Source organism: Setaria viridis, chromosome 4 (genome assembly GCF_005286985.2).
Source record: "Setaria viridis chromosome 4, Setaria_viridis_v4.0, whole genome shotgun sequence".
Classification (NCBI taxonomy): domain Eukaryota; kingdom Viridiplantae; phylum Streptophyta; class Magnoliopsida; order Poales; family Poaceae; genus Setaria; species Setaria viridis.
Genome location: NC_048266.2, coordinates 19,855,012 through 19,869,128, shown reverse-complemented (window position 1 = coordinate 19,869,128; position 14,117 = coordinate 19,855,012). Strand labels below are relative to the sequence as shown.

Sequence of the window (14,117 nt, the reverse complement as noted above, 5' to 3'; positions counted from 1 at the left end):
TTGGCAGCTTCAGTTCATGGTCTTCAATGTGACTCGATCATTTGGTAGTCCAAATACAGACTACTACTCTTCTCCCATATCTGAGTTCTGGTGCCTCCGACTACTTCAGTGTTCTCCATTCTTGGATGCGGCTTCACCCAGAATATATTACGGAACAACTGGAAGTGGGTTGAATCCCCAAGAAAGCCTCACACAAATGCACGAAGATAGAGATGTGGAGGATGCCATTTGGGTTGAGGTGGACTAATTAAAGTTTGTAGTAATCCAGAAGACCCCGAAGAAAATCAGATGAGGGGACAGCAAAACCCCGCTCAACAAAGTGCGCAAAAGTTACCGTCTCGTTGGGGTGCATCTCAAATGGCCATGCATTACCGTAGGCACACCGCCAGCCCACGACTACTTGGTCCTTCAGTAGCTTCGCCGACACCAGGGTTTGGATCTCCTCTTCCTTTAGGGTGGACGTCTTCAAAGCCAAGGCCTGATTTGGTAACACGGTCTGGTTCATTTTCCTGTACTTGGGCGGAGGCAGCCGTGGCTCCTTCCCCTTTTTGGATCCCTTCTTGGAACCCTCATCACCTTTGGCACCAGCATCTTTCTTCCCCATCCTGATTGTTGCAAGCCTCTTCACGCGCATATACTTGGGCGCTCGATAGGGGGAAGACGGTGTTGGCGATCTAAGATTGGACTGCAGCGGCGCTTGGGGCTAGGGTTTTTAGCAAAGGCAAATAGCAGATGCAAATGGCAAAGTAAATGGGAGAGGTAACTTCTCCTATCTGTTTATAATAGAGGTGGAGTAAACGGAGGTAATGACCTTGCCTTTTTCTGACGCGCAAGCTACCGCAAAATGAATGGGTTATCGCCCCCAGCCGCAAAATTCGCATATGGCCGTCAGCTACTGAAATTTTCACAAGAGATAATATTACTGTTGGCAAATGGTCACGGTGACTATTGGTTAACCCTTATACCTCCTGAAACTAGTCGAGTAACGGCTCGGGGGCTGTGTGCCACGTGCTCATCAGTAGGAAAGTTTTTTGTTTTGAAGTTCAAGGCAAAGACAATGAAGATGCAGATTGACCCTCAGCCTGATTCTTCGATTCAACCTAATGCTCAGGGGCTACTCCATATGGAGTGCGATTTTCATCGCACTTCCATATATAAATTCAAGGACAGACATTTAAGGCAGCATCAAATGAGGCTTGAGCACATTCTAGCCGCATGACAGTACTCGAGTCACTTAAAGACTCAACCTTGATAGAGTGCTTAGGAGAGCACTAAAAACTAGTCGGATGAAGCCTATGAAGGTACTTAAGACTGCTGCATTTGACTAAAACGTACTTAGGGGCTTGTCATACATACATCTATAAGCCCACAGGAAGGTTTGGGCAAATCCGTATATAGGGCTGTGCACTGAGACGTGTCAGACATGAAGACTACGGTGCAGGGTGGCGTAGTCTACGTGGAGGACAGGAACTAGTCGAGGACTCAAAAAACTACTCGTAACAGTTAGAGTAGGACTCTCTAGTCGAATCTGACTAGTACTCCTGTAAGATAACTAACCTGTAACCCTGCGCTCCCGATATATAAGGGCGAGCAGGGCCCCTCAAAAAAAAATTCAATCCAATACAAGAAAACGACACATAGGACGTAGGGTATTACGCGATCTAGCGGCCTGAACCTGTCTAAATTGCGTGCCTACGTACACCATCAAGTTCCTGATTTCAATGACACCCACCAATCAAAACTCTATCCCAGGTACTCCCCTGGGTAGGTTGTCGGGTTTAAAGACCGATAGGTACCATCACAATCATGTACGAATTACAAAATACAATCCAATGTGAGTCTTACATATGGAGCCTAAGCCACATGCTGCACTTAGACGGTATTTACCAATTCAGGTTATCCTTGTGGTGATACAGAGTAAATATCATTCCTGCCCTTGATTCCATCCGTTCCAAGAATTCAGAAGAATCGTGGACCAAACGCTTCATAATATCTTCTATGGCCTAGCTGTTATGCTTTCAGAGCTCGCACTTTTACAAGTACGAATTTGTGATTTGACATCAGATAAGGTCGATTCGGCCAGCCTCGACAAGGCCCTTGATGGACTTGTACCGAGAACATACAAGTCGTCGGCAACCAAGTCCACAACCTCCTCTATACTGCATCGAAGCATCACAGGTAAGCAAAGCATGTAACGGTGCAAATCAAGATTTGAAGTGTGCTAAACATGTCATCTAGCTGGAAGGCTGCTACGTCACTCTTAGTCTTGCAGAAGACAAAGGTATCAAGCTGAGGCTCTGGCACTAAACATGGCATTTCAAATCGAAATCAAATTAGAAGTTGGTCTATTAAATGGACATTCCTAAATTCCACATCTTAAGAAATAAAAAATCAAAAGCATTCACTTTTTCACAAATACGGAACAATTCTTTATTTACTCTTGAACTTTGCCTCAAAGTGAAGCAAAAAAAAGGCTTGTTCAAGAAAACGTGAAGCTAAGTTTCTGTTCTAGCTATGCCTATGCCCTATAGTGATCATCTCCAAAAGCTCTGAGATGTTTGTGACTGCAGACATGTTAGTTAACCCTTCGGTGAAGAAAGTTAATTATTAACTGAATGCTTTCTTCAAAAGTATTTCTTAACCAAATGCACAACAGTTCATTAGAGGATTGTTAATTTTCATCATGCAACAGGCCACAGCTTTACAGATTTAAAGATTCTGAACATGGATCCTTGGGCATTGGGGAGACATGAGAAGAAGGTTATTATGCTAGAAAGATGCACTGTGTGCCTGGTCGAGTATCTCCTGGATCACTTTCTGGAGTGTAACTTTATACAATTGCAGATTATCATTTTGTGACCGCATCACGAACTTTCAGTTCGTTTCTTTCCATTAGGCTACTGACATTAAGATTATGATGCATCCAAATGTGATAAATCCGATAGAAACGTGTCCCTATGCATTAGTTTACAGATTCAAGCATTAGTTACGCATCAATGGATGAGGTTGTTAGGATAATAAGAACACTGCCAGAACAACAAATTTCAACCTGATAAGGATATAAGGCAGTATAAGATTCAGAATCAAATAAAATTGTCACGCTTCGTGGCAACCTGGTAGGAGCATCCGATGGTTGACTTTACCTTATTTCTTCCGCAGCGTACCAAAACTTCCAACGCTTAATCCAACGCCTTCTGGGGGCCATTGGAACATCCGATTGTGTTGTTTTCTTTTATTTCTTCGGTTCATTGCATGCACCAAAGATACGGTCACTTAGATGGTCCTTCTAGTTGGTATCCAAATATCCGATGTGACCCGAACAAAAAATTAGTCCATTGATCCAAACACAGATCCCTAAGTTCATGGGTTGCGTAGTTTCTTTAAGAAAAATATTATGATCAGAATCTGAACTGACGAACACTATGAACCTTCTCTACAGGCCAATTTTTTTTTTGATAACTTGAATGAGCCACTGGTATATCACCAAAACAAGTATGAGGAAGGGTGACCTTTTCGGATAGATTAATCTTGGGCCAGGCATTACTATGCAACATGATCAGAAACCAAAACTGAATTGATGATGATGACCAGGACTACATGATCCTGATTTCATTAACAAATGGAGAGAAAACCCACGAAAATAGATAAACTAAGTTTGGAACCATCACAATCATGTACAAATTACAAAATACAATGCAATGTGAGTCTTACATATGGAGCCTAAGCCACACGCTGCACTTAGACGGTATTTACCAATTCAGGTTATCTTTGTGGCGATACAGAGCAAATATCATTCCTGCCCTTGATTCCATCCGTTCCAAGAATTCAGAAGAATCTTGGACCAAAAGCTTCATAATATCTTCTATGGCTTAGTTGTTATGCTTTCAGAGCTCGCTCTTTTATGGGTACTGATTTGTGATTGACATCAGATAAGGTCGATTGGGCCACCCTCGACAAGGCCCTTGATGGACTTGTACCGAAGAACATACAAGTCATCGGCAACCAAATCCACAACCTCGTCTCCACTGCATCGAAGCATCACAGGGAAGCAAAGCATGTAACGGTGCAAATCAAGATTTGAAGTGTGCCTGGGCACTTACATGTCATCTGGAAGGCTCCTACGTCACTCTTAGTCTTGCAGAAGACAAAGGTGTCAAGCTGAGGCTCTGGCACTAAACAAGGCATTTCAAATCGAAATAAAATTAGAAGTTGGTCTATTACAAGGACATTCCTAAATTCCACATCTTAAGAAATAAAAATTCAAAAGCATTCACTTTTTCACAAATACGGAACAATTCTTTATTTACTCTTGAACTTTGCCTCAAAGTGAAGCAAAAAAAGGCTTGTTCTAGAAAACGTGAAGCAAAGTTTCTGTTCGAACTATGCATATGCCCTATAGTGATCATCTCCAAAGCTCCGTGTTAGATGTTTGTGACTGCAGACATGCTAGTTAACTCTTCTGTGAAGAATGTTAATTATTAACTGAATGCTTTCTTCAAAAGTATTTCTTAACCAAATGCACAACAGTTCATTCAAAAGTATTTCTTAACCCAATGCACAACAGTTCATTAGAGGATTGGTTATTTTTATCATGCAACAGGCCGACAGCTTTACAGATTTAAAGATTCTGAACATGGATCCTTGGGCATTGGGGAGACATGAGAACCTAGTTATTATGCTAGAAAGATGCACTGTGACATTTGTGCCTGGTCGAGTCTCTCCTTGATCACTCTCTGGAGTGTAACTTTATACAATTGCAGATTATCATTTTGTGACCGCATCAGGAACTTTCAGTTCGTTTCTTTCCATTAGGCTACTGAAATTAAGGTTATGATGCATCCAAATGTGATAAATCCGATTGAAACGTGTCCCTATGCATTAGTTTACAGATTCAAGCATTAGTTACGCATCAACGCATGAGGTCGTTACGATAATAAGAACACTGCCAGAACAGCAAATTTCAACCTGATAAGGACAAGGCAGTCTAAAATTCAGAATCAAATAAAATTGTCATGCTTCATGGCAACCTGGTGGGAGCATATTGATAACTTGGGGATGGAAGTCCCAAGATGCGGTAGGTAATCAGAACCATCACATGATGGCAAGAGGCATTCTTATACCCGAGCTGCTATTAACTTGGCAGCTAAATTTTGTTATGTAGGAACGCTACTTTTGAGTACAACTAATAACCAGATTTCCCAAAGATACTTTGTACCAACTATCAGGCCGGCCGCCTCAAAAGAAATGGTGAAACTTATATTACCAACTACTCACATCCAGCAGCCTATGCAAAATATGTAATGACTGAAGCTGCAAATGACAGAAGCAGTACGGCAACAGGACAAGGAACTCCAAAATTTGGCAGATCAAGTGAAGGGTATATACCTATGTCATCCTCAGTGCTCGATAAGGACTGTCTGGTAACCGAGTCATAGCCATACGGTAGCTTCGACAGCACCGACTGTTCGAGATATATGCTTCTCTATGATCACAGCGCAACTAGTGACAGATCAAACACAAGAAATTGGTTCCCATCAGACTCATCTAGTTTCACAAGCCAATGCGAAATAATTGGGGGAAATGCCAGTCGCACAGTCAGAAGATATCTCTTAGCAAACCGGTGCTCCTGCAGCGACAGCCGGCTGAGGAGGTCGTCAGACCTGGAGATATGCATTGTGTACTTCTCAATCTATAGCCAGCAAGTAATCAGACTGGCAACAATTCGGTAATTGCATTTACAACTGGTCAGTTTTAGCGAACAGATTGGGATTTGATGCGACCGACCTTCTGCAGACGGAGGCGGAAGTAGGAGAGTAGGAAGAAGAGCGTGCGGTTGGCGTCCATCTGGTAGAATGAGACCACCAGATCGTCGATGCCGCTGTCGACCAAATCGTCCAGTGTCTCCTCCTGGTGGCATCGCGGTAGCGAATCCGCATCAGACCCAGACAAGTAACAGAGGGAGAGGAGGGATGGCGAGAAGAAGAAGAAGAAGCAAAGGGCATACGAGGAGCTGGATCTGCTCGTGGACGTGGGAGACGAGTGGGGGGTCGAAGCGGAGGATCTCCGGCGCGGCCTTCTCATTGCGTCAGGCTCGCTTGAGCAGCTCCGCATCCGTGGTCGCCGCCTCAGCCGCGGACGCTGTCGCGGACTCATCGTCGTCCTAGGAACACATCTTTCTCTCTTGTCCCTCTCGCTACTGGCTCGGGTGAGCGAGCCGACTACTTAGGCCATGTACAACCCTCGGTGAAGGTTTTCGTCTATTAAGAGACTCGAATTTATCATACAGACAGGTACAAAGATAGGTCATACAACCCACAGACACGGATCTGTCTCTAAATTGTTTAATGCTTTGCATGTAGTTAGGATCAACTATAAATAAATTTTTGTATACCACCATATGTCTATTTTATAGAAAATGTATCAAGGATTAATAAGAGCAACATGATTACAATTTTTTTAAAAACCATCAATATAATAATTATATTTCATATAGATGCAACGTCTTTTATCTAATTTCCTTTGTTCCATAGCGTTGCCATATGTGCTCCATTAGATCCTTCTTGAGTTTCCTATGTGTTGGCCAAGCTTTGATAGTGGAATTTCTACGAAGTACCTCTGCAAAGGTATGATTAGGGTTGTCGCTTGTACGCACTTCAGGTGGGAACACTATCATCGCACTTGGATTCTCATTCAAATCCAAGACTTCTCTAATTGAATCCTTCTCATCTTCCACTATCATATTGTGAAGGATAATACAAGCTTGCATTATGTTAATAACGTCCCCCTGCTTCCATAACCTTGCTGGTCGACGAACAATATCAAAGCGTGATTGCAACACAAACGCGCATTCGACATCTTTCCTCGTCCCTTCTTGCATCAGTGCAAATAATTTGTCTTCCGTTGATTGAGGGGCTGCCACTGTCTTCACAAATACTGCCCATTCTGGATATATTTTATTGGCAAGATAATAACCCATGTCATATTGTGTTCCAATTACATTATAGTGTACCGCAGGAGCTTCCCCTTTTATTGCTTGAATGAATAGTGGTGACTTGTTTAGAACGTTTATGTCGTTCTGAGACCCGGCGGTACCAAAGAAAGCATGCCATATACGAAGATCCCGAGTTGCCACCGCTTCAAGGATCATAGTAGGAACGCCTTTATCACCACGTGTGAACATGCCTGCCCAACCTTTCGGACAATTCTTCCATGCCCAATGCATACAATCGATGCTTCCCAACATTCCTGAAAAACCACGAGCCTCATTTTCTCGTAATATTTTTTCCAGTTCATCGCTTCTTGGAGGGCGTAGATATTCTTCACCGAATTTTTCAATCACCCCTTCAGCAAATTTTCCCAAAATCTCCAAACAAGTGCTTGCAGCTATGTTTAACACCTCATCAAGTTGATCAGCCGAGGTTCCATAAGCTAGCATCCTGATAGCCGCGGTACACTTTTGAAGCGGTGAAAGTCCATTCCTACCAGTAGCATCGGGTCTTTGGGTGAAATAAGGAGACCAATCACTGAGTGCATGCACGATACGTAAGAACAGCGGCTTATTCATCCTAAATCTCCTACGGAACATCTTATTGGTGTAGATAGGATTTGCAGAAAAGTAATTAGCGATAAGATCATCATGAGCTGCTTCTCGATTCCTTGGTATATACCTGCACGGTCTAGTTTGTCGACGACGGCGAGATACTGTTGATGCTTCTCCATCGATGTAGGCCTTCAATTCCTCTTGTATCATATCTTCTAAGATTTCATCCTCTGCTAGCATATCTTCTACGGTGAACACCTCTGCAGGATCAAATTCCTCGGCACCTTGCACCTCATCTTGCTCCATAGGAACTAACTAGAGTGGAAAATGTACTGCTCTGCGGTGAACAAGAGTGGAAAATGTATCTTGCTCCAATTTATAGTGACATGTTTTGCGGTGAAAATGTACTGCTCTGCTCACATTCCTGATAGCATTCACATTAAAATAACACTCACAATGACATGTTCACACTCACAGTGACATGTTCACATTAGCACTACGCATTCAGATGACATTTAGATGACATTCACACTCACAGGAGCACTACGCATTCAGATAGACATTCACATTCACATTTCAGTAAACGTGACCAGCTTTGGAATCATATTCAGATAGACACCACATTCACATTCACATTTCAGTAAACATGATAGTATATGGGAAGTTTAGAGAGACACCACATTCACATTCAAATTACATTATATGGGAAGTACCTCATGAAATAAATTAACATGGTAAGTAGCTCATGAAATAAATTAACACAGTGCCATGGAAATAAATAAGCTCAGATAGCACTTGTCAACATACAAAATTAACACAGGTTCTGCTTCCAAACACTCATATAGCACTCAGATTCAATGACATGTTCAGATAAAAGATAGCAATGACATGTTGCTCAAGTTACCTGTTCAGTCACTTTCAGGAAAAAGGGCCTTCCTAAGACACTTCATGGCAGCAACTCGTCTGCCTTTTCCACATCAGACATTGAACTTGTATCTTGTAAGATGAGGCTATTATAAGCCTCCATCATCTTTGATTCTTTCTCAAGCTTCTTTCCCTCTTTGGTCTCTTGTGCAGTAAGGTGAACAAGTTTTGTGATCTGAAGCTTCTCAGATGATAGCTTCTGCTGCAGTTCCAATATCTTCATACGGTTTGCATTTGTTTCCTCCTAGATTTTGCTTAATCTACCTAATTTATCTAGATCAATGGCAGATTCCTTTGAGTTACCATCATCTTCGCTGCTGGAGCCTTTTGACTTGCCTTTTGCAGCTAGAGCTGCCTTTTTAGCTGCCTTCTGACCCATTGGTCGATTTGGCATCTCTTCCAAACTTTCATCATTTTCCTGATCCCTTTCTTCTTCAAGGTTCCTTTTACGTGCATTTCTCAGCTCTTCATTGTATGTTTTCCACTTTGACACTTCTCGACAAATTTTCCAAACCTCAATCCCAACAAAGGGTCCTAGTTTTGCATCTTTGTTGTCCTCCACATAGAACTTGTGGGCTGCATCAATCCATATTTGATCGGAATATCCACTTGTAAACACTCTGCGAGCCTTTACATAAGCACATTCAAAGAGGTCCGTCCACCTATTAATCTTGTGCCATCTATCCTTGCATTGCTTCAGATTTCTCTTTCGAAGTGGTGGGGTAGTCTTGTTGTAGGATTCAACAACCTCACCCCAATACTGGTTACCACCCTTATCGGCTCCACAGGTAGAGTCTGTTGAATGTTCTATCCAAGCGCTCATCAATCTAAGATCCTCTTCCTCTGTCCATAGGATCCTCTTCTCAGTCCTAACATTGTCATTGTCAAGTAATATTTCTACTTCAGGCGGTGAACTTGCATCATTGTTGGTGGACAGTGGTCTATTCAAAGGGCTGTTATGAATAGGTGCACCAACCAAATGGAAGTTGTGTGGCTGATTTCCAAAGTAGCTCATGAAACCACCAGATGGACGTGGATCTTTGTCCTTGCAAGAAACAAACAATGTTCAGATACCTTTACAGCACACAGTACAAACATCTTCCAAAAATACTCCTACAGTTCTGATTATGTTCTGACCATTAGCAACCATAACCACTATGGCTTTGATTTACTTTGCCTCAGAAACCATCAATTTGCAGATTTTGTTCTATGGTTCATCTTAACATCTACAGTTCTCAGATACAGTACTGTGATTCTAAACCACTTAAAATAAATATGTTATCAGATACAATACAGTTCTCAGAAATGATTAATTGATGATGGACATACATGATGAAAAGAAGAGCTCACAGAATAAACTAGTGAATCCTAGAAATAATCACTCTGTTACTAAAAATCTATAACCAATCAGCAACTTGCATCTACTGGTTGCTCCCTGTTCAGCAACAGTCTGTCTGACAGTCTGAGTATCATCAAGAAAATATTATGAGAAAAGAATCATCAAGGAAATATTCCAAGAAAATCTACTGCTAACGAACGATCTGATAGGTGCCAAAAAAAATGTTTCGGTGCATTGCAAGGGGAAACTACTACTTAAACTAGTTGGTGGGCATCTAAATACCAAAATCATGCAAATAACTTGAAGAAAATGCACACGCACAGCAATTATATATAGCACAATCATCTATCCAATATGTTGCAGAATATAGCACTATATATGTGGCAGAATGTATGACAGTATGAGTGGATTACCATGATACAGGAGAAGACGGATCACTGCCAGCCGCATCAAACCAGGCTTGAGACGGTGAATGAGAGCGGGCCGTCAGCGTCGAGCGGCCACCGTCTGCACAAAGAACCTCTTTCAGTCTAACACATTCAGTTGGATATAATACAGAATTCAGAAAATCATGCAACAATCATGTAACTCTGAATTCTGAAATCTGAACTATGAGCTGACACTAAAATTATTTGTGGAACTCTGAATATATGAACTCTGGAATCTGAACTGTAAAATTTTTCATGTGAACTCTAAAATCTGAACTATGAGCTGACACTAAAATTATGTGTGCAACTCTGAATATATGAACTCTGGAATCTGAACTGTAAAATTTTCCATGTGAACTCTGAAATCTCAACTATGAGCTGACACTAAAACTATTTGTGGAACTCTGAAATCTGAACTCTAAAATTATTTAGGTGAACTATGAGCTGACAGTAATCCAAATAGCATAAAAGATAGATATTACCATGATGGATCCCAATCTGCTGAACGCCCAAACGATGGAGAAATCGGATCAACGATGCCTAATTCTGACCAAGCAGTAGATGATGAAGGGGGTAATGGAAACCCACCATCCAATGATGGAGTTGTCGCCGGGCCGAGGAAGGCAGCTCCGCCAGATCCATCAATGGAGGATGGAGCCATCGCTGCGCTGTACCCGAGACCACCAAAGATAGGGCGGGACGCCACTGCCACCGACGCTGATCTGCTTCCACGACCTAGGGTTCGGCCCGCAGAATCCGCGCCTGAGGCTAAGCCGCCACCACAACCGAGGGTGCGGGCTGCCGTCATCGAGCCACTTCCATGACCGGATGTGTGTGTTGGGGCCGCGGCTGTCACCGTAGCAGCAGCCGAGGCTACCTTGCTCTTCTTACTTGCGCCAACTAGCTTGCTCTTCCTAGTCGATACGCTCAACATAGCAGTCGCCAAAGGTTGGCGGTGAATGGCGAGGAAGAAGAAAGGACCTGGCAATGCTTCACCTTCACTAGGTACATATGGAGAAGATTTGGGAGCGAGAGCACCTTCTCCCGCGCGCGCAAATCACACCTGCTCGCGTGAGCGCCCGGGATCCGCGCAACGACGAGTCGAGGAGGTGGCCCGTACAATGCTGCTGGAGCCATCTCTTTCTCCTCGGAGCACGGGACGTTCCTGTCGCCTCGCGAGGTGACGCCGGCTCCGTCTCTACGCTCTCACAAGGTGTTTTCTGTAAAAACTACACCGAAGGGATGGGGTGAAGGGACCGTTGTACATGCCCTTAGTGGCAGTGGGGGGGCGTCTCCGTTGGTTGTTGCCTCTTCTCCGCTGGAGCAGGGCTCGGTTTTTGGTGGGAATTTGGGGCGTGTTCGTGGGGAAACCATGGGAAACTGGAAGAGCAGCAGCGCTGGCGGTCCGCCGCTGAGGAGTGAGGAAAGTATGCAGAAGGCCAAGATGGGCTAGATTGGTATTGCTATTGGACTTTGATGGGCTTGTGTTGTTCTTTTTTTTAATAAAAGCCTGGTAGGGCTGGCTGGTATGAGTCTATCCAAACTCTTTTCACGAACTGGTACTCGCCAAGCTCACTCAACTCGGGCGCACCATCTTCAGGGCCAAAGCCACGGTCACTGTCACGATCTCGTCCTTGTGGCTTGCAGCTTTGTTCCTGATCTCCCTTATCTGGATGCATGCCATGATTGGCTGGCGAGCAAATAGCTCACTCAAGATACTACTCTAGGAAACTAAGGGTACACAAGTTGTAAGTATGAAATGCAGAAATGTAAGGAGGGGATTAGAGGAAGCAAACTCTTGACACAAGGATTTTTTTTCCCGTGGTATCGATAGGCACTAAGCCACCACTAGTCCACGTTGTTGAAGCACTCACACAAAAGTATTGCTACCCAGTCACCAAGTCTATCCCAAGGCACTCCTTGACTTGCCACAAAAGCTTGGCCACAAAGGCACACGCCAAGTTCCTTGATTACCTTCATGCCGTTTCCACTAAGGAGCTTCTTCACGAAGGAAGGGGGTCTCCACGTCCCCCGCACAAGGTCACCGATGCCGCTCCACACCAAGTCGGAGGGTCGAAGACTTGCTAGCGAGCCACCAAGGCTCCAAAACACTGGCACACCTCTTGTACAGCAGTGGTTCACTCTAGAACCAGATCACAAGGTCAGCACACCATGCACTCACTCCTCTCTAGGCCTATCCTAGCACTAATCACTCTCCTGAGCTTGTGCTAAGCCTTAGATAAAATCACTTAAGCACTTTTGGTAGCTTGGATGTGTTTTTGATGAGTCTTGGTCTTCAATGCATCCCTTGACACTCCAGCAACTCCAAATGGGCATGTAGTGGTAGTATAAATAGCCCCAAAGGCTCAATGAGCCGTGACTCCAACGACTAGTAAAAAATTATACCATCGGATGTTCCGATGGTCTATTTTTGGCCTGCATTAGAACATCCGGTGCAACTAGTCGTTGGACTCCCCGCGCTGAAATTCTTTAGAAATTCATCCGACGCTTGATCCGATGCCCCCATTGGATCATTTGTTGCCACTGGCCATGTCACATAGTCGTTGAATCCTCTGATGTCATTGCTCCAACGCTTCCTCCGATGGTGCCATCGGATCATCCAGTGCTGAAGGCATTCTAGCCAAAAACTCTTCCGTCAGGGGTCAAAGAAATTATGCTTGGTCCGATGCTCCTATTGCGCATACCGTCGGATCATCCGCTATTGTATTTTCTTTGTCTTCCAAGCCTGTCCCTCAGAATTTGTCCGACGCTACTAGATTTGCGACAATCGGAACTGTGGCAGAACCACCCAAATTAACCCAGCTAAAGTGTTCTCACCATCGCCTCAAATGCGAATAAACACTTTAATCGAATTAAAATGGTAGTCTGTCGGGTTTCACCCGATACAACGTGTTTCTGATCAAAACAAGCATACAAACTCGCACGAACAGGAGTTCAGAGATTACAACAATCCAGATAACACATTATAGGTCCCACATTAAGTTATTACAACCAAGTGTTCGAATGCACAAAAGAGTAGTTCAGGTTCATAGCAGTGGAAAAACAAAACGATGGTTCTAATGACGATACATAATACCATGGTGAAGCTTGCCACGATATCACTCACCACAATCCTCACCAACCGAGGATGGATCCCACTCAATTGTCCAACCCAGAGGGAGCTGAGACAACCAAGTCACACTGGCAATCATATCCTCAAAATCAACATTACCTGAAAACGTAGCCACAAGCAAGGCTGAGTGGCTGAGTATACTAATACTCTGCAAGACTTACCCGTCGGGTGGTATCTAATCCACCGACTCCTAGACATGCGAGGCTTTTTGGCTGAGGGATTTGTTTTGCCAAAAGCTTCTAAAGTGGATCCTTACTTTCGAGTTTTAGCACCAAGTTCTAGTTGATTAACCATTCTAGGTAAGCACTTATTCTAAGCAAGCATGGTGAAACTGTTGGGATACGAGGTAGGCTACACTAGCGCAAATCAAAATTTCTACCACGTAAAACCAGGAAGAACTGCCGTATAAGGATCACGGGATTACCACTCGACGCACTACTGGTGCGGAAGATGTAGATTTGCGTCGATGCAGCGAAAATGATCAACGTAGTCGTACGTAGTCGATCAACGTAGTCGTACGTAGTCGATCAACGTAGTCATACGTAGTCGATCACATCAACATCCAGCAGCTCCTCAGCAGCTCGTCCACGTGCAGCAAGATCGCCCTCGTGCCGCGGCTCGTCGTGGCTCATCAGCGGCTCGTCCAAGTGCTGCAGGCGCAACACCTCCAAGGTATCCACACGTGCAGGGAGGAAGCGTCGCAAGCCGGACTGCTAGATCCGCGAGTTGCAACAGGCGAGGACGTGGGAGGCA

At 44.0% G+C, this 14,117-nt stretch overlaps 1 protein-coding gene and 2 pseudogenes across 1 annotated transcript; all 3 read right to left on the bottom strand.

The window, feature by feature from the left end:
• Positions 1 to 3,620: 3,620 nt before the first annotated feature.
• LOC117854154 (DNA replication complex GINS protein SLD5-like) lies at positions 3,621 to 6,397 on the bottom strand (annotated as a pseudogene).
• Positions 6,398 to 6,505: 108 nt separating this feature from the next.
• LOC140222603 (uncharacterized) lies at positions 6,506 to 7,585 on the bottom strand. Its single transcript, XM_072293438.1, has one exon. It carries the CDS (start codon positions 7,583 to 7,585, stop codon positions 6,506 to 6,508), a length of 1,080 nt encoding a protein of 359 aa, XP_072149539.1.
• Positions 7,586 to 8,448: 863 nt separating this feature from the next.
• On the bottom strand, positions 8,449 to 10,892 carry LOC140222602 (uncharacterized; annotated as a pseudogene).
• Positions 10,893 to 14,117: the final 3,225 nt, after the last annotated feature.